This window comes from Ambystoma mexicanum, chromosome 12 (assembly GCF_040938575.1).
Source record: "Ambystoma mexicanum isolate Mex_15411 chromosome 12, UKY_AmexF1_1, whole genome shotgun sequence".
Classification (NCBI taxonomy): Eukaryota; Metazoa; Chordata; class Amphibia; order Caudata; family Ambystomatidae; genus Ambystoma; species Ambystoma mexicanum.
The window spans coordinates 187,202,194-187,222,685 of NC_090936.1; the positions used below are offsets into that span (position 1 = coordinate 187,202,194).

Genomic DNA, 20,492 nt, shown 5'->3' on the forward strand with positions numbered 1-20,492 from the left:
CCTCCAGTGGACTCCCAGACTCCCGAGCCACCACCATTGTGTGTTTCCAACATTACTCAAGTACCTGAGATCTATCAATCCTATTCTGATGTGTTTTCAACTGCCATTGCCCAATCATTACCACCCCATCGACCGGAGGACTGTGCAATTGACACTGAAGACTCGGCAGTGATTCCATTTGGCAGAATGTTTATACTATCCGAACCGGAGAAAAGAGCCCTAAGAGAATATCTGGACACTAATCTCACTAATGGAACCATTCGTCCTTCAAAATCCCCTGCCGGTGCCTCATTGTTCTTCGTGCCTAAGAAAGACACTAACGAACTCCGACCTTGCTTGGACTACCGAGGTCTTAACCAGTGTACCCTTAAGGATCGGTATCCTCTACCCCTTATTTCTGACATATTGGAGGCTGTTTGAGGTGCTGTAATCTTTACCAAGCTCGATCTACGAGGTGCCTGCCATCCTATTTGAATTAAGGAAGGGGATGAGTGGAAGACCGCCTTCAGAGCACCTTTTGTTCATTTTGAGTACCTGGTCATGCCCTTCGGTCTAGCCAACGCCCCTGTGGTTTTTCAGCGCTTCATGGACAGAGTCTTCTCGGATATGCTGTTTCTTTTTGTCATAGTGTAACTGGACGACATACTCATCTATTCCAACAAACACCAAGTCCATCAAGAACATGTAAACGCCATACTTCAGTGACTAAGAGAGAACAAGCTCCTGGCCAAACCTGAAAAATGCCTCTTTCATGTCCGGACCGTTCCTTACCTTGGCTTCGTACTGAGTTCCAAAGGAATTGGAATGGATCCTGCCAAGGTAGCCTCAATTCATTCCTGGCCAGCACCTACCACAGTAAAACAGATCTAATCCTTCCTGGGACTTGCAAACTTTTACAGGAAATGTATTCCCACATTTTCTGATATCGTGCATCCCATTGTCGCTCTGCTGAAGAAAGACACACCATTCATTTGGTCTATTGCTCAAGAAACAGCCTTCCAGGAATTAAAACAAAGATTTACCCAAGCCCCCTTCCTGGCTCAACCAGACATAAATAAACCCTTTCTGGTGGAAACGGACGCCTCAGACTATGCTATCGGGGTAGTTCTAAAGCAAGAATTCGAAGACAAGATGGAGCACCCCATCGCCTATCTATCCCGAACCTTGACTCCCAGTGAGACCCATTACTCAGTCCTGGAGAAGGAATTACTAGCCATCCGACAGGCCTTCACTGACTGGCGACATTTACTCCTAGGTGCCAAACATCCGGCCCAGGTACGAACCGATCATAGAAACCTACAAGTTCTGCAGTCCTTGGAATGCAGAAACAGTCGTCACGCTCGCTGGGCCTTTTTCTTTGCCCAGTACCAGTTCCACATACAGCACTTCCCTGGAACCAATAACGTAATCGCAGACGCCTTGTCCAGTCGTCCTGATTATGAGCCTGATGAAGTTTGTGTCTTTCCGAAAATGTTTCCCAATACCATTGTCATAGCCCAGGCCAATTCCTTGTTGGAGGATATCCGTATCGAAACACCATCTTCTGATCTTTGGCAGGATTATATCAACACCAACCAATGGAACCTGGTCTCAAAGAATGGTTACCTCTTCCAGGATAAGAGACTAGCAATACCCACACAAAGACTGAGAACCAAGATCATAACACTATGTCACGATACCTTTCATTCCGGGCATAGAGGCATTACCGCCACTCTCCGCTCCATTCAGAGACAATTCTGGTGGCCGAAGATGGTCGATGGTGTAAAGGCATACATTCAAGCGTGATAATAGAAAGCCTACAGGGCTTCTCCTCCAACCCACCTTGCCGGTACGTCCTTGGGAAATAATTGCCACTGACTTCATCGTGGATCTACCTCCATCCAGAGGGTATACTACCATAATGGTTACCATTGATCTATTCACCCACATGGCACACTTCACCAGTATGATACAAGTTACCATCGGCACTTGAATTGGCTGGAATATTTTTAAAGCATATATTCAGACTTCATGGACTTCCTTCTAAGATCATCTCCGACCATGGGCCTCAGTACCTCTCCAAATTTTGGAAACATCTGTGTCAAATGTTGGGCATCCAATGTGCCTTGTTTTCAGGGTACCATCCTCAGACCAATGGTATAACCGAACGGGTAAATCAGACCCTAGAACAATACCTACGATGTTTTGCAGCCAAGGTCCAAGATGATTGGTCTGTTTTGGTTCCGGTAGCAGAATTCGCTTACAATAACTCAGATCACTCCGCCATCAAGACCAGCCCTTTCAATTGCTACCAGGGGTTCCATCCATCAGTTCTACCAGCTATCCTACCCCATCACCCTCTGTCGATTCCTGGATTGAACGTCTGGTGAATGTACATAAGGATGCCAAGGATCACTTGGAAAAGGCCAGATCGGACATCAAAAGATATGCTGATACCAAGAGAAGACCCAGCCCTTTATATGGAATTGGGGACAAGGTCTGGTTATCCTTGAGACTCTTACCTCGACGCCTGCGGCCAAATAAACTGGCTCCCAAGTATTACGGGCCTTTCACCATAAGGAAGTCATCAAACCAGTGGTCTTTCGACTGCAGCTACCGGAATCTTGGAAGAAGATACATCCTGTTTTCCACACTTCTCTACTGAAACCGTATGTACCCTCCACCAGATCCACTCTTCGACCTAACCCTGTGCTCATCAATGATCAGATTGAATACAAAGTCTCCAGGATATACGATTCTAGATACAGACGGGGCCGACTCCAATACTTAGTGGAATGGAAAGAATACCCCCCAGCGAACGAACCTGGGAACCAACCTCCAACATGAACGCTCCCCGTTTGGTACGAAGATTCCATCTCACCAATCCAGGTAAACTAGGTGGATCGAGGCTTAGGAGGGGGCATGCTGTCATGAATCGCCACTTTCGCCCCTATGGACTTCATGGTCCATAATGCAACGCAACATTGGGTGAGTAATCCTTCCAACATGGCCGCCTGCACAGGAATGCTGCTCTCTAGCGTTTACCCTGGACGCTCTGCCTTCTAGAAAATAGGCACGCCCCCGCGGCTCTGCGCGTCTCAACGCTACTGTTTCATGTTGCTAGCGATTGCTATCGTTACTGCTCCCTTTTCGTCAGTGTCCTCTCCAGTTTCTTCTGTCCTTCCCTTCCAGGCTGCCCCCTTTGAACTGCTCTCGCAATTCTGAGCTCCCTTCTCCTTCCATCCCGGACTGCGCCTATGGTCCTGTGCTAGCGGGTTTAGTTTACGCTCCTATTCATTCCTTGATTCTGCTGCAGTGCTTCCTTCCTGGATCCTGAACACTATTCTGCTTCCTGAGGCAGACGGCAAACCTCACACTGGACCCAGGCCCAGAGGATACACGCCCTTACCTGTACAAGTCCACAACAACCAGGAAGAAGGAAAGATCTCCCAAGAAGACTCAGCCCTTTTTCTCACCTGTTTTTCTCTGGGTTGAGTGTGACAGCTATTGCCTTTTGCCGGACCAGACCACTCTGCTACTCTGTATCACTAGCTTCACAGTTATCAGTAACTTAAAAGTTCACTACTGGTTTGCTTTCTTTCACATCTCATCAGCATGCGCCCAACCTTCAACTGTGAGATACACTGTTGTGGCTTCAATCTTTCCATGACACAAACCGGTCTTTCACGTCTTTCCCTAACTCACCGGTTGTCTGCATTCCTTTCTTGTCTCTGTGGTTTTAATTCAGGAGTCAAGGTTGATACCACAGGCTTGACCTCGCCTACCCAACTCTGTCGTTCACTCGGGAGGGTCGCTTGCATCCTTGAAACACAATGCAGGTTTCTTCTTGTCTGGGATGTGACTTTCTCCACGTATCCTTTGTGGTTTTCCGGAGGCCACAACCACCTGTAGGGATCTTCTGGGTTTCCCTACCCTTCGCTCGGGTCCCTCAATCGGTCGTCCTGCAACAGTGGGTTTTTGCCTTCACCACGGAAGATCTGCTCCTTCTCGTGTCTCACCTTAGTCAGAGTGTGTCTCTATGTTCCGCCTTTTATCTGTGTGGAGTGAGCTAATAGGTATCACATGTATGTGATTATGGTCAAGTGCCTGACTTTGCTGGACCTGATTAACAGGACATGTCCAATGACATATATAAGTGTTAGCCTCTTAACTCTCAGTTATCCTCTTCCTTGGCCCACTGCTTGTGTAGAAAAGGGCAAGGGGGTTCAAATGTTGGAGAATCCTACTAATTAGGATGGGGTATGAGCACGGGAAAGGGGGGGGGATACCGTGCCTCACCATCAGTTGACTCACCCCCCCTACCCAAAGATCCCCCACCCAGGTGATCCTCCCGCACTGGTCCAACCCCAGAGTCTGGATCCAAAGGTGATGGCTGTGCCCTGGCCCCCTGAGAGAGAGTTCCCTAGAGACTAGTAAGTGAGACACCCTTTGGTCTTAATGTCCTTCCATTTGCGCAGGAGAGAGGGACCTGTACTGCATGGGTTCACAGCATATTAGCCACACACCTACCATTTTAAAAGCAATTTACATAAAATACACTTTAGATCAATGCCAAGTTGTGTACTTACGGCAGATTCCATGGTAGATTTCCTTTTATTCCAATCCCCCTATTTCGACCGGCGGCCACTATGATCTTTATGGGCTTGGGCCCATTTCTTTCTCGTGCTTCACTCATGATAAAAACACTGCACACATGGATTTGATAAAGCAGAGCCTGCAAAACCCAAAGTAGATGTTATTTAGCATTTAGCCGACAGCTCCTTTTTATGATTTCGTGAAAGTAATCGGAGTCTGCAGTTCTGCTTACAATACATTGTTGAAATCACTTTTGATTTTGCTGCACTAGAGAAAAGTCAAGATGATCCCAAGTTGGCAGATGTCTCATATACACATCTATGGAAATGATTCATACATCCCATTGGTCCTCCTCGGTATGAGAAGGCCAGCTCTTGGCCAAAAATGTAACAGACCTTGAGCATCTATAGTAGTTTCCTAAAAAGAGTCAGATCAACCGGTGGACCTTGCAAGTATCAGGGAGCACACCCAGAGACAATGGCAGTTTAATCAGATGAGACCAGTGCAATGAGAAAATATGAACACAAAATGGCACCACTTAGGCTAGTGTCCTTTTTCCACAAGTGACTACCTACCCACGCATGTGATGAACATATGAAAGGGGTGCATGTTTTTTGTTTGTTTCTGCGTAGTCTGGGATTATAAAGCAGTTGGCGGAGTAAATAACAGTTTTCAAATGTCTAATTCACTGCGATTATGCTGCAAAACCATGGGAAGATTTTACGTCACAAGAGTGAGTGACATTGCATTGAGAGTTTGCATATCATCGCATTTTCACTAAAATGTACTCTTACCACCTGGCAATATAGTAATGTAACTTGCATGGTATCAGTATGTGTTTAAAGATCATCCATCCTGCCTAGGTTACCCATGATAAAACAACACACAGGAGCATGGGCCACAATGCAAGTTCAGCGGTGCAGTAAAAATGTAATACTAACTACGTTACTGCCACTTTTTTTGCAGTAACGGAATTACCGCCACACTTATCACGCCATTGAATTCCGAGATTTGACCATGAGGCCAAAAATCAGTGGATTTACCATGGTGGAATTATCGCTCATGGTAAATCCATGAAAATCAATACTGCCTTACCACCACTCGTGATTCGACTGTAATTTCACTGGACAGAGCGGTGGTAACAGTAAACAATTCTGATGGTAATTCCACAGACATACAATCAAATTACCACCAGACTCTTAATGGGGCCTGGGCATGGGTCAACATTAAGAATATGGTGGTAACCAGATTCCACCAAACTGTACTACTGTTACCGGCACTCGGTCTGACCGTATTACTGCCAGATAACGAGTGCCGGGCAATGTTTGTAAATCCCTATTCCTGGGGATTTGCGAATATTACCAGCATCAGGAATACTGGTGCCAGTAATACATGCAATTGGTGCCAGTAAGGCGCCTGACTTATCTCCAATTCTTAGCTGGAGGTAACTCAGGTGCCCCACTAGCCAACTTGTACTTTGACGGTGCAGTAACCTACTACCTTGCACTGCCCAGAGCCGTGCTACCCTGGATGTCCTGTTTTCCCCTCCCCTCTCCCTGCACTTCTCATCCCTTTCGCCTTGCACTTCTTGTTCTCACATTTGCATGATCTGAATGACAAAAGGCCTAGTAGGATCATTTGTCTTGTCCTCCCTCTGTCTTCGCTCTTTTTAAATATATTTTGCATTTATTTACAGCGCACATAATGCGTAGGTATCTAGGCGCTAGATTCATTTTTATAACGCACTCGTTTAAAAAAAAAAAGAAATTCTTTCAAGCGCGGGTTCAGGATTCGAACCCTGTGTTTGCTGAGCGTGGTCTTGCTTCCAAGTCCCGTGCTTGCCACAGAGCTATCCTCCCCTCCCTCCCTTGTCTTGTCATGTCTAGAAACACTTGTGTACAGGTGCGTTATAAATGACGTATCATATTATATCAAATCAGTAAATGGTTTTACAAGCACGTTATTACCGCACCGCCAATTTTAGAATGAGCTATATTTCAAATTAAATAAGTGTTTTGTACATTTAACTTAAGCAATGTCAAGTCACTAAACCGAGGTATAATGGGGGAAGAATGTATTACCATTTATTAGCACCCTCGATGGTTGCGTCAGCCAATCAGGTTACTGCAAGTGCTTGCGGCAACCACCCTCCACCCAGTCACAGGCCACCTGTCCCCCCCTCCCACCATCCTCTCTCATTCCACGCTGGCTGCCACGCCCCAGCTCAAGACCCTCTACACCCCCACAACTCCCCTCTCCTTAACTTAACACAGTGGCTCCCCTCAGTCACCAGCCCAAATTATTCCAGCTTCCACTTACAGTTATGAAATAGAAGAGAGGCTCAGAGCAGAACCCTGCCTTCCATATCCATGACAACCCACTGCCTCAAACCCCTTCCACCCAGCCAGGACGAAGCAGTGCGGCCAGTTTATTTTTTTATTGTAATTGCTGTTAGCACCCTGCAGGTTTGCCTCAGGGTGCTAATAGCAATAATCACCTCTCGTTTGAGCCTATAACTCGGGCCCTCGTCCGCTACCAGCTAGTGAAAACCTTTCAATCTGTAATTATTGCTATTGCCATTGTGGCTCCTACATGTCCCATTAGAGTAAACTACTGAATCTAAGGCCAAGTAATTTAATTCAGGGCTCTTTCAGCATGAATTTCCCTCTCAGTCTCTACACAAACAAATACCTGTTATGCACTATTTTCACTGCTTATATGTTTCTAACCCATAATGTTAGATTATAGTAATAGCTTGCTATGCCGTGCCAACTCACCACTATAGTAGTCTCAAAGTACCAAGGCTTGGCCAAGGGTTGGTGTACTGTGTCCGCATCAGGGGTATCCAGACCTTAGTCTGTAGGAGGAAAAGGAGCGAGGTAAAGATAATAGGATGGGGAAAAGAGGTTAAATGCCACAGACAAAAGGAGGGAAGGGGGGGGAAGTGGTAAAGCATGTTATTTGATAGCATGTGTGCATGTCAGCCCTGTTAGGTGGACCATAGAATTTACGAAGTATGAAATGGCAGGTTTATAAATATCAGGATGTATAGAAGTTACAAAGTTCCAAGCAGTGGCTAGATATTTAACATTGTTAAGGCAATTGATTTTTCACACATCTGCATTGGCCCCACCTGGGATGAGTAATCTGTGTGCAATGTATTCGGCGCAGGTGTGAATTCCAAAAGGGCTCCTCGTTGTTTACATATCGATAAGTCGAGTCTCATTATGATATGATATGATATGATAAGATATGGCATTTATAATGCGCCTATACACAAGTGTTTCAAGGCGTGACAAAGCAAGGAAGGGGAACAGAGGGAAGACAGACAGCGATCCTACTAGGCCAGGTGACACTGGGATCATGCAAGTGCAGGGGAAGGGGAAAAGTGCGGGGGAAAGGGGAGGGGGAAGTGCAGTATATAGGAAACAGTAAATAAATAAATAAAATAAATAAAAGTGCGGCCAGCAGGTGACAAGTGCAAGGGTAAGTGCAGACATCAGGTTTCAAGTGCTGAAGGGGCTGCAGGGATACAGTAACAGATCCGGAGTGCAAGGGTTGCCAGGAGGGCAATGCAGGTGTCAACTGTTGGGGAGGGGACCTCGGCCCGAGATCAGAGGGGGACCAGGTAGCCATTACTATGAGCAATGGAATCACTCTGTGTTCTTCTTTATGTCCTTCGCTTCTACAGCTGCATTTAAAGACGGGACATCAAAAAAGCACCTAACAATAGCTCGCAAACGCTGAATTAAAAGATATGAAGACCAGCAGGAAAGCCATGCCTGTACATTCCAGGCCATAATGTCAGTGTTTACATATAAAGTATAAGTACCTGTATATATATGCCACCATCTCCTTTTAGGGTTCCAACAACCATAATAATTTGGTGATTTACACATGCTTAATACTGAATTGTCCATTTTCTAAGCACTGTCATAATAAAAGTTACCATTATTTACCTCACGTGGTGCTATTCAATGTATTGACCTCACGAGGATGAAGGGCTGAGTCAGCCTGACCAGAGCATCGAACCACATCACATAGCATTATTGTTTTTCCAAGACCAGCGTGTTACAATGGAGATAGTTGCCCGGTTGGATCCAGCTTAGATTTGGTGGTCTGAAAGAGCACCAATAATCCTAAAACAATGCTCCTTCTACGCACCCAAGCACTTTCCCTTGCTAAGCACCCGAGATCATACCATTTATTTTCAAGATCTCTCTTGCTTTTCCTGGCATTAGCCATAACATTTGCATTCAGCACAATTTTGTCCAAAATTGCGTTCTTGTAGACAGAGGGCGTAGACACTCTTGTAACAAATAGCTCCTCTGAATATATTTGTTTCCTTCTAGCTTCATGTGCTAGCATCCAATTGGCTTCTGATGTCCTGCCAATATCCAATTCAGCCCACTGGGCACAGAGCTGTGATGAGGAACAGCCAAAGAATGGTTGTGCTGGGGAATAACAACTGCCTAAATCAACCAGAAACATGGCCGCGCATAACGGCACCTGGGTGCCATAGGAATTCCACTGACTGCATTTCTAAAGAGCACTAACCTGCACCCTCAATTACAAGAGTCTTTTTGAGCTTGCATATGTGCAGGCTTTTCCTTGACTTTTCTAGAATATTTTAATAATTTTGATCAACTCTTTGTTAAACCCTTTAAAATAATATGTTATGGGCCATTTCGCCAGAAATACACTTAAATTCAGATAGTGGAAATATTAAGTAAACAAATGTAATAACTCAAATAATCAAAGAAACAAAACAGCAGAATATGGCCTTCATCATTTGTCAGATTTAATGATCATTTGTAAAGTCTATGGGCCTCATTAAAAGTTTGGCGATATTAATGCTACTGCCATTGATCCTACAAATTAACTGTGGGATTATAAGTGGTGGTAGGTGGTGTTAGTCCTCATTAGTTGGAGTACATAGGACTGCATGGGGATTTCGGCAAAATTACCGCCAATGGTAATTCTGCCAGCAGTAATTCTGCTGATTTTGCCAATTTTTGAGAGTAGGGCAGCAGATTTTCCTCCAGCTTTTTGCTGGAGGAAAATCCTCTACCTCACTGCCGAACCTGTAGTACAACAGTGATGTAATGTTGCAGTAACAGAATTACTGCCACATTACTATGGTTTCTTAGTGCACTGCTGTACTCATAACTTGGGTTCTCCCATTGCTTAAAAAAAAAAAATCTCCTCAGACCCTTTGACACCCAACAACTACAGATCCATCACCACAGCTCCCTTCCTCCGAAACGTTTTGGACAGAGCTGCATACTTACAAATACAAGCTTATATAGAAACCTACCACATTTTAGGCATGTGTCAATCTGGCTTTCGCACGGGTCACGGCACAGAATCAGCACTCTTAGACCTCAAAATCCAACTCCACTCTTTCAAAGACACAGGCAAACCGGCCCTCCTTCTCCTCCTCGATCTATCTGCTGCCTTTGATCTGGTAGACCACGACACACTCTGTAATCAACTCACAGGCTCAGCCAACTTCTCTCAGAAAGCAGCCACCTGGATGGCTTCCTTCCTTTAAAATAGAACCTTGAGAGTCTTCTCGGACAATGTACATGCCCCACATATCCCCATTCTGTGTGGCATACCCCAAGGCTCCTGCCTTGGGGTATCCCAGTCACTCTACAATATATTCACTAAACCCCTTTTTGACCTCCTTGACTCCCTCAGCATCTCCTAAACCAACTAAGCCAATGACACACAAATTCTCCCCCCACTGACAGGCTCCTTCCAAGAAGACTCCATCACCATATACAAAATATATGCATCATTCAGTAATGTATGGCCTCAAACCATCTAAGCCTGATTGACGAGAAAACAGACATCCTCCTCGTTGGCTCACCTACCATGCTTAAGAAACTCAACACAGACTTCTCCTTCTGCATAGATGGAATCCAAATTCCTGTCTCCTCATCTGTAAAAATGGCTAGATGTCCATCTACATGCCACTCTCTCCCTGTTATGCTTGAGCTAAAACATGGCGCTGGTGCGCAGTGCGTTCTGGGAGCGCTCGGAGCCATGATGGATAGTTACTTCATGCCGCAGTGAAAAGCTGCACACATTTTGCTGAGAGTTAGATTCACTGTGCTGAAGAAAACATGCTTTCCAAACCTGGTATGCAGTCAAGGACATTTCTGCTGGGAAAGCTAGCTTTGTTATGTCTTGTTATGAGCTATGGGACTGTTTTTCGTGGTGCTTGTTTTTAAAAGAGGGAGGCACTTTGCTCCTTGAGAGTTCTGTCGGTTGACCCAGCTGGCAACCAATGACTGCTCATCAATGCGCAAGTGCGTTGCCAGAACGTTTGAGAAATCGCCACCCCTTTTTGGAGTGTGCATATATGCAGAATCCCTGAGCGGTCAGGTGAGACTTCAGCCGGAGGAGGACGCTTTCCTCCGGCATACCTGTGCGCTGTTGTGCTCTCGGCCTGGCTGTTATCGGGGTCTTCCAGCCGCTTCTGGCGAGATGAGGAATCCAGTTATGCTCACAGTGATGTATTTCCTTTTGACTTCTTTGCTTCTTCTGTGATTTATTTCCATGTTTCTTCTGTGATTTATTTCTATGTTATCACTGGTTGCTTCTAAGCTTTGAATAAATAGCCCCCATTTCCAATTTCTGCTATAATATAAGTCCTCCACCAAATGATCTGATGGTTCCGTCTATGTGCTCCTGGTCACACATACCTACGTCTACACGTGTTTCGGTTGTCTTCCTGGGCATCACCAATCTTCACCCCTTCACTCTCACAACCTTCGTCAGGACCAAATATGGGAAGTTTCTTTGTTCCCATTAACAATATGTAGGGTGGGTAACACCACCTAGAACATAATACACATAATACACAATGTCAGAATCTAAAACAACTCTAAAAACAATTTATCAACTATTTTCTAGGCTGTTCCCTCTCAATTTGAATCACACTTAATGTGTAAAAATGATTCTCAGTCATCATTGAGTCAATGTGTCAGAGTGATATTCTTTACACTCAATCTTCATTGATATATGGATAAATCCTGTTCCCATCTCTACATAGTGGCCAACTTGGTTTGGGCCCACCTAGGATGCAAACAAACACATAATGTGTACTTACTCAGTACTGTACTTACTCAAACTCGTCATCTCTAAAGGGTTATGGCGGACAAGCTCCAATCTCTTTTCCTTCAAGGGAGGTTCTTTGATCTTTGTATCGCACATCAGGGGCATAGGTTAATCAGATGGTTCAGATTCATTCCTATAAAGTGTAAACACTTTTGTTTATCCAGTGGTCTATCAATAGGGGTGTGGTCTATCCTTAAACCTTCTTTGTACTTACATCTACATGTGCCGCTATAAATTTCCAGTGTTTATTCTCTTATTGTTGATTACGGGTGCCAGCTTGCTGACAGTAGCTGCTACCCAGTGGACCAACCTCCCGTCTGAACTGAGAGCAGAAACTGCCTACCGACCCTTTCGTAAGTGTGATGCTGGAAATGCATTGGAGGGACACAGCCTCCCTGTCCTTGTCCTGTAGTCATTTTTCATGTGTGTTCTGTATTGTGTTCTGTATTGTTTTCTGCCCAGGAGTCCATGTGAGACTCCTGGCAGTGCAGCTCTTCCTGTTTTTGGTTTGGTGTACAGACCCATGGGATACCCTTATGGCACCCATGGGTGGGGTACAACTCTGTGCCCCTAGTGTATGTTTTTGGGCACCTGTGGGTGGCCCACAGAGCAGGGTATGGCTGGTGGCAGCTCCATGCTGAATTTGACAGGTGCTTCGAGTATCCTCCATTTTGGGATACCCAAGCCCTGCCATTGGAATCAGTTGATTCATGATAGGAAACAAGATGGCACCTGTGGCCTCTTGCTTTCTATTGCCTGTTACCTTGTTTTCCCAAAGTCCTGGGAAGCCCTGACTCTGTCCCTTCCCACTGACTGGCTGTTGGGTGGAAGTTCCATATATGGTGTTGTTGTGAAGGCCAGGCCAGACTGGCTGGAGCCTTCCCAGTGACTGTATGTTGTGGGTACACCCTGTGGGTGGGACCTGGGTAAATGGAGTGTGTGACCAATATGCAATTCTTGTTGTGGCTGACTGGTTTCTAGTATGAGAGACAAAGACTGAGACAGCCCTGCCCGAAACTAGCATGAATGCAGTGTGTAGTGTTGAATGGCTGGGCACTTGTCCCAATCTACATTCCTTGTTGTGAGTGTCTGAGAAGAAGGAGTGTGGCCTGAATGCACTGTATGCATGATTGGCTGACTAACTGCATGAATGCCCTTCTGTATGTCTGGCTGCTGAGTGTGAGCCAGCAGTGTGGATGAGAGACAAAATTGTATACCTGGGGACCTCTCACCACTGGAAATTGTTCAGAAGCTGTGTCTACACTTGAAGAGTAACTGGAACTGCTGATCCTCAACGTCCAGCTGGAAGAAGAAGACTTGCTGCTGCATTTGCTTTGACCCGATCTGAAAGCTGCCGAATTCATCAAGGACTGACCCAAGAGAGGACCTGGTAAGGCGCCCTCTTCCCGTGCTCCGAGGGACCATCGAGCACTGCTAATCTTCGCCAAAGCTCCCTGGAAGTCAGACCCTTGAAAGGCTGCCGACCGGAGAAGGGGACCAGGGAGGAGACCGAAGTGAAGGACCCGGAAATCGCCGCCGTCGAAGTCCATTGCCGTCAGCCACGGTTTGCAGGTTTGTGTAACCACTAGAGGCCCATCGAAGTTGTGTTGCCTAGATACGGGGACCACTTGACGCTGTGCCGCCGACGACTGCAGCCACCCTCTCCTTTGCCTTAGAACATTTGAATCGAAGGACTCCCTTGTCTGCACCGATGACCACTTACTCCCGCCGGAGAAAGTCGAGGACGCCGATGCGCCGAGGAGAATCCGCCGGTGGGTTTCCCGCCACCCAGAGACCACAAAGACTTCAACGACTCGATGCCCTCATTGGGCCACAGTTCATCTGAAAGTCTCTGCTGTCCTGAACAATCAATCGCAGAGGTGCCCCGCACACCTCGTCCTCGCAAGACGTCGCCGACGAGGACCGCTTTCAGTAATACAGTGTGTGGACATTCCTTTGTGGGGGCTTGGGGACTACACTGTACTTAAGAACCAGTCTGCATCACCTCCTGAGAAGCTAGGGCTTGATTGCTCGTCCATTGCTACCATAATAGAGAATCTTGGCTGGGGTCCTCTGTGCCTCTCCTCTACCATATAGAGAGCGGAAGTACAGACACCCCCCTCCAGTCTTTACAGTAAGGCACTCAGGCTTTTTGTGTAAGGACCACCATGTACCCATGCTACTTCGGAACTATAATCTATCGTGCTAGATCTTAAGGCTTCCTCCTTCCGACTCTATCTTGCTAAGTTAAAGGTCCTTTTGTCCCTTGATCCCGATGTGTTGCCCGTATCCCTGATGTATTGTTCTGTTTTTGTCAAGATGAATGTAACATGTTAGAGTCTCTGATACCGCCGCTTCTGTCATCTTTTTTGTAATTTTTGCTATTCTTCGACTCCTTTCAATTGGGGTTTCAACCAGGATGGAGTACCAAGAGTGTCTTGGTGTCTGTGGTCGATGATCTCACCATGTTGGTGGATCGAGGCAGAGTGGGAGCCCTGATTTCTTTAGATCTGTCAGCGGAATTCGATACGGTCGACCACGCTATTCTGTTATCTCGCCTGCAGACAGCGGACCTCTTTGGGCCCGACCTGGCCTGGTTTGTATCTTTCCTCACTGATAGGAGTCAATCACTATCTTTGCCTCCTTTTCTATGCTCTTCTCGCACATTATTCTGCAGTGTTCTGCAGGCGGTCGGCCTTGTCCTCGATGCTTTTTAACATCTATATTCAGCCATTGCTTCGCCTCATCCGTTCCTACTCTTCCACTGTTATTCCTATGCCGACGACATTCAGATCCTGGTCACTGTTGACCAGGACCAAGTGACTGCAGTCTTTGAACTGCGGGAGTGTCTGTCGGCAGTGGGAAACTAGATGAGTGCGAATTGGCTGAAGCTGAATGGGGACAAGACCCAAATCCTGGTAGTGGGATTCCGTTTTGCTTCTGCTGTATGGTCTGCTTCCTTTTGGCCCTCAACTCTGGGTGATCTCCCCGTCCCGATGAAGGTAGTTAAGAACTTAGGGATCCTTCTGTCATCTGAATTACCTATGTCATCTCAAGTCAATGCAGTTTGTAAGACTGGACATTTCCTTCTTAGAGTGCTGAGCAGAGTTCTGCCTTTTTTGCCTTAACATCTGCGACCGCTGGTAGTGGGTTCCTTAATTTCCAGTCAGATTGACTATTGCAATTCACTCTATTTGGCACAACCCCTGGGGTTGAAACATTGTTTACAACTGCTGCAAAATCTAGCTGCTATGGTGGCTACTGCCTCCCCCTTCGGCGCCTATATAAGTCATGTGCTTCAGTCCTTGCACTGGCTCCCGGTGGCTCAGAGGATTACGTTTAAAGCTCTGTGCTTGGTACATCTTGCCTTTTTTAGGCAGGGGCCGAAATAACGGCAGGACAAATTTCCCCCCTACATCCCAGGCAGACCTTTGTATTCTGGTGATGCCAATCTAGTGGTCATCCTGAAGGTCCGCTTGGCACATATGTGCCTTTTCATATGCAGCCAGTAGACTGTGGAATGGTCTTCCATCTAGCCTTAGAGGCTTGATGAACATCTTCAGTTTAGACGGGCACTGAAAACTTTCCTGTTCTAGGGCTACGGCTTGTGCCGATATGTTTTCATTTCCTTGCGCCAAGAAACCTTCCGGTGAAAGTGCGCACTACAAGTGCATCTACCACAACATAAAAGGATTGAAACAGTGCCCTGATGCCGTCTGGCTTGGGCACTTTACAAATGCAAATAAATAAAATATAAATAAATAAATGAGGCCCTATGTGTTCATCCCAAAGGACCTACAGCCTCTATGTAGACAGCATATTAGTGAGACTTTAAAAGGGTAAACCCATGTGATTTTCTCCTTTCAAGAGAGCAGAGTGACCACAGTAAACCTATATAAGTTAACAAGAATTTGAAAAACTTTAACTCTGAACTAGACTCTCTACATGTATTCCGAACTCTACAATACTTTAAGACCTCCATAATACTACTCCACATTTGTACAATCCCATTTCGCAATAACCAATTTGCATTGTTGTAGCTACACTGGAATTTGTATGCCTTGGACACAAGCAAGGTCCCTTCAGGCATGGAGGCGGCGAGGAGGCGGCTCCAGACCACAGACTTGAGCTTGTGGATACCTTTTGATGCAGCAACTCTTCTACTTCTTCAGTTTCTACATGTTTACAAAATGCCACTGGCATGCACACAAAGTGCAAGATACCACAACAGAAATATCTTGCAAAACCTAGCAAAGGCCCACTGGTGGTGAAAGGTGTAAGTAAATGGAGAAGTATGGCATGTCATTAGGAGTTCCATTAGTGCAGGCATGGCACCATAAACACCTGTGGGCATCCCAAACGTTATGAGGTTGAGGAGAAGATAGAACAAGAGCAGGCATCAGGGCATAAAGTATGATTTCTGGCAACAGCTTTGCCTACTGCCCTGAGCAGTAAGGCAGAGGCACACTATTTCAGCTTAACTCTAGCCTCAAGCATAGGAGTGGGGTATTGTACAAAAAGACTATATCTAAACGGTCGCATGAACAAAAAGTTCTAAAAATGCTACCACCAAAGGTTCGAACACCAAAAGTTCAAACCTTTGGTGGTAGCATTGCAGGTGAGTAAAAAAACACCCCTGCTCACTATACTGTGTGGTATAGTGAGTGGGGTGTTGTGGGGGACATCCCTGCAGCACACCCATGAAAGAAAAAAAATGGGGGTTGCAGGGTTCTCCCCCGCAACGCCCCGCAACCCCCGCACACTATACTGTAAAGTATAGTGAGCGGGGGTGGCGGCGGAAAACCCTGCAGCCCTCGTAAAATAAAAAAAGAAAAAATAGGACCCTGTGGCGCCGGTTCCCGATCACGGAAGTGAAAGGGAACCGGTGCTGCAGGGACACAGCGTGAAGAAAACAGTGAGTGAGGTTTATGTTGTGGGTGTGGGCGTGTTGAGGGTGTGGGTGGGGGTGTGAGTATGTACGTGTGTTCACATGAGAAAGGTGCAAACATTTGGTGGTTTGCACCTTTCTCATGCAAACTTTCCGGCCGCCGCAAAATCAGCCGCGGTCCGATCACGTAGATCCAGGAGTGGTACTGCAGTAATCTGTGTAGTAGAGAGGGAAGGCCACCATCTAAACTGAATCAAGGACCTTGATGCTGCCAGAAAGATTCTGATGTCACAAGGAACAAAGGGAAGCCCAAATAAGAGAGGAGTGATCTTTCTCCAGCCTAGATCCACAGGGCAAGAGAGAAACAAGGGGGCTCAAATTAGTCAACAACAGGGGAGTAACAGATGTACAGAGACCCAGGCAGGAGTGCTTTGACACCCAGAAGAGCTTGTCCAGAAAGGATCATAAAGTGAGCTTATTTCAACATGGAAGTATTGAACACTAAAGTAGAAAAGACATCCACAAGGTTTACAGAATTTCTGAAATGTGCTGTTTTTTCTATTAGTACCCCGGCGAGAGACAACCAGATTGAAACAAGCATTCTGATTGACTCTCGCCAGGTCCATACCCGGCCGGGAATCCCTCCGTCGGGATTCCACAGCCTTTTTCCCTGGCGAGGGGCGTGGCAACCCGTCAGCCTATGGGGAGGCTCGAAGGCAGGCCTCCCGCGGCTGAGAGGCTGCCTTCGCCCCCCGCCGGGGACTCGGGTAAGTATTTTTTTTTTCTCCCTTCCCTCTCCTCCCTCCCACCCGCCCCCCTCAACTTACCCTCTTGTTTCTGCGTCCCCGGCAGGGGACGAGGGAAGTCTCCAGCCGTGTGGAGACTCGGAGCGGGGCCATCCCCGCTCCGTGCCTCCACACGGCTGGGGGCTTTCCTCGTCCCCCTCTGGGGACGCAGGTACGTTTTTTTTTCCCCTCCCACTCCCACCCTCCCAACCCCGCTTACCTTTTTCTTGATCCTTTTTTGCGTCCCCGGTGGGGGACGAGGGAAGTCTCCAGCCGTGTGGAGACTCGGAGCGGGGCCATCCCCGCTCCGCGCCTCCACACGGCTTGGGGCTTTCCTCGTCCCCCGCCGGGGACGCAGGTACGTTTTTTGGGTTTTTTTTCCCCTCCCAACCCCACTTACCTTTTTCTTGATCCTTTTTTGGGAGCGGACGCGCTGGGAACACATGTGTTCCCAGCGCGTCCTCTCCCGATGACTGCCATGGAAAGGGAAAACGGACTCCGTTTCCCCTTTCCATGGCGGCAGCCATTTTCTTGGCCATTTCTTTTTTTCTGTCCCGAAACGCCGCAGCGTTTCGGGACAGAAAAAAATTGCTTTTAGTACCCCGGTCACGCAAATATTGCGGGCCGGGATACTAATAGCAATATGACCCTCGCGGCGGGGGCATTACCGACTCTGGTAATGCCCCGGGGCCTTCGTTAAGGCCCTCGCTTCACTCGGGCCTATAATTATGGGCCCCGGGGCATTACCTGAGTCGGTAATGCCCCCGCCGCTCGGGTCATATTGCTTAATTAGGCACCTAGAGTTGAGTAAGAGAGATTGGAGAATAATTTGAGATTCCGGAATGCAAAATGGAGTGGAATTGCACGATCTTTTCAAGGTGTTTCTTAATTCAACGATTCTGCCAGCTCCTGCATTGCTTACTGTAGCAGTAAAAAGTCTTGCCTGACTACCCAAGAGAGGTCTGAGGGGCTCCATGGAAGAGAAGAACACTATGCTAGCTTCAGTACGTGGTTGAAAAATGAGACAATCTATATATGATGCTCTGCCCAGAAAAAAGATGGCAAAGGTGTGTGCCTCTTACTGGATCTATGTGGAGAGGGTCAGAACCAAGAGCACGAGTTCAAGGGATTCAGGAAGTTGAATCAATGATTCTTAACGCTGCATTGCTGCTGGTGGTGGTAAGGGGAAGTACTCAGTTGTGCATGTATATGGAGCTGGGACGTTATGCTCAAGATTAAGACGGCAAGATTGGAGGGTGACTCAGACGTAACATATGGTGTCAGAAGATAATGGCACACAATGGACTTCTTGCCAGGGGCAGCGGCTGAAAGGTAACTTCTGATTATTACTTATCCTAAGTGTCTCTGTGATTACCCTGCCTTCCAATCCACTTTTCTCTAAGCAACTGAATTCATCACTCCAGGTGGTGGGAATTATATAATTAATCTGATGAAGAATATACAATACATTTTGAGCTAGATAAAGATTTCTTGTTTTCTTGCCGGAACTAGATGTAGGGAACATACGGATTTATATTGTTAAGTGAATGTGAACATATTTTATCATCATCTATCTTATAATAAAGTGATTAAAAGAAAAACTATAAGGTGACTCATGGTCTTAACCTCACACAGTGCACAACGGGGATCCACTGAAAGGTTATGATGTGGGGAGATATGCTCTTAATGGCGAGCTTAAAAGACTAGCTAACCTACAGCATTCTATATCCTCTGTAGTCTTAGTGTGCTTGCACAACATTATAATAAAAATAATACTACTGATAATAAATCATCCATTTTATTTTGTGCTAAGCACACATTCAACACCGAATAAATTCACATATAAAATAATACAATAAAAACAAAAAACATATCCAATATTGGTGTCAAGATAAAACATTAAGGTCTCATAGGTTTACATAATGGATTTCATAAAACAAAGTATTTCCCCCAGAAAAGGTAATCAGTGCCTAAAAAACTGCTCATCACTGTTATAAAACCAAACAGAGCCGATCTACAATGTCTAAAAGCTCTCCCATTAAGCAGGGTAACCAATGTTTTTTTTTTCCTGTCTATTTGTTGCATACAGGGATCAAAAAATACAAAATGTCACATGGCATTCGTCTGACACAGCTACAATCCTCAGGATCAACTGCTCTTTTTTCCAATCAGGGTTTTAAGTGCTAAAAGGTAAAATCTCACATGAGAATTGTGGCGCAAGTGTTTCTCATGTTACGCTGTGGGCAGCGAGGGGAGCGACCAGCCGCCTGACCAGAATTCGCTATCTAGGGCTTGTCTTAGTCTGCTGTGAACGCTGCCTAACACTGGCATTCTCATCTGCATCAGGCCTACGCATGTGTTAATATCCAGGCAAAAATATTGCCATTCAAGAATATCGCCATATTTTTGCAGCAATATTAAGCCATGGAACCTGCGGGGGACATCACCCTCAACCCCCATCATTTTTTTTAATGGAGCGGGGGGTCACCCCCTCAACCCTCGGCCCCAATAACCTCATAAATGATCCCTACTATTATTATTGCCTTTGGCCTTACGACACGACCATATATATGGCAATATTATTGGTGGGGATGATATTACTTGATACCGCGCGAAGCATTCACTGCTCAGTTGGCGAGTGCTGTGATTGCTCGCCACAGTTAACTTTGTTTTGCTTATCTGACACCAGCCATGAAAACTGTCAAACAAAGGAAGCATACGCTGTGTAGCTCAACAAATAGTGCCGGTAAGCAGACCCTTAGTTCCGCCCAAGTGAAGAAGGAATCAAACGGCTTGACGTCCCGAATGAAGGATGAACAGAAAAATGAAAATCAATCAATCAAGAATTAGAGGTTTCTTTCCCCCTAGTAAATCCAATACAGCCCGCTTGATCTTCCTTTTGAAACAGACAGCCCCGTAGTAGTTCTGGGGAAATCCTTTTCGGCCTTCCTCCCATCGACAATAACAATTAATTATTAAACATGTGCCTTGGTTTAAAAAACATCCCTGGGGATGGGGCGGATACTCATTTGAAAACACCAGATGGGCACGATAACATCATTGGTAAAATCCTTCCATCAGTTCTTATTTTCAAAGACTGGTGTCTTCCTCGGACT

The 20,492-nt window shown here is 46.2% G+C and overlaps 1 protein-coding gene across 1 annotated transcript in view; it reads right to left on the reverse strand.

Moving 5' to 3' along the window:
- LOC138513428 (dihydrofolate reductase-like) overlaps positions 1-20,492 on the reverse strand; it is a 427,393-nt gene that overhangs the window by 286,671 nt on the left and 120,230 nt on the right. The window contains exon 2 of the mRNA XM_069628273.1: positions 4,569-4,714. Coding sequence (XP_069484374.1) covers positions 4,569-4,675 — 107 coding nt within the window. The 5' untranslated portion in view covers positions 4,676-4,714. The remainder of the gene's footprint in view (positions 1-4,568; positions 4,715-20,492) is intronic.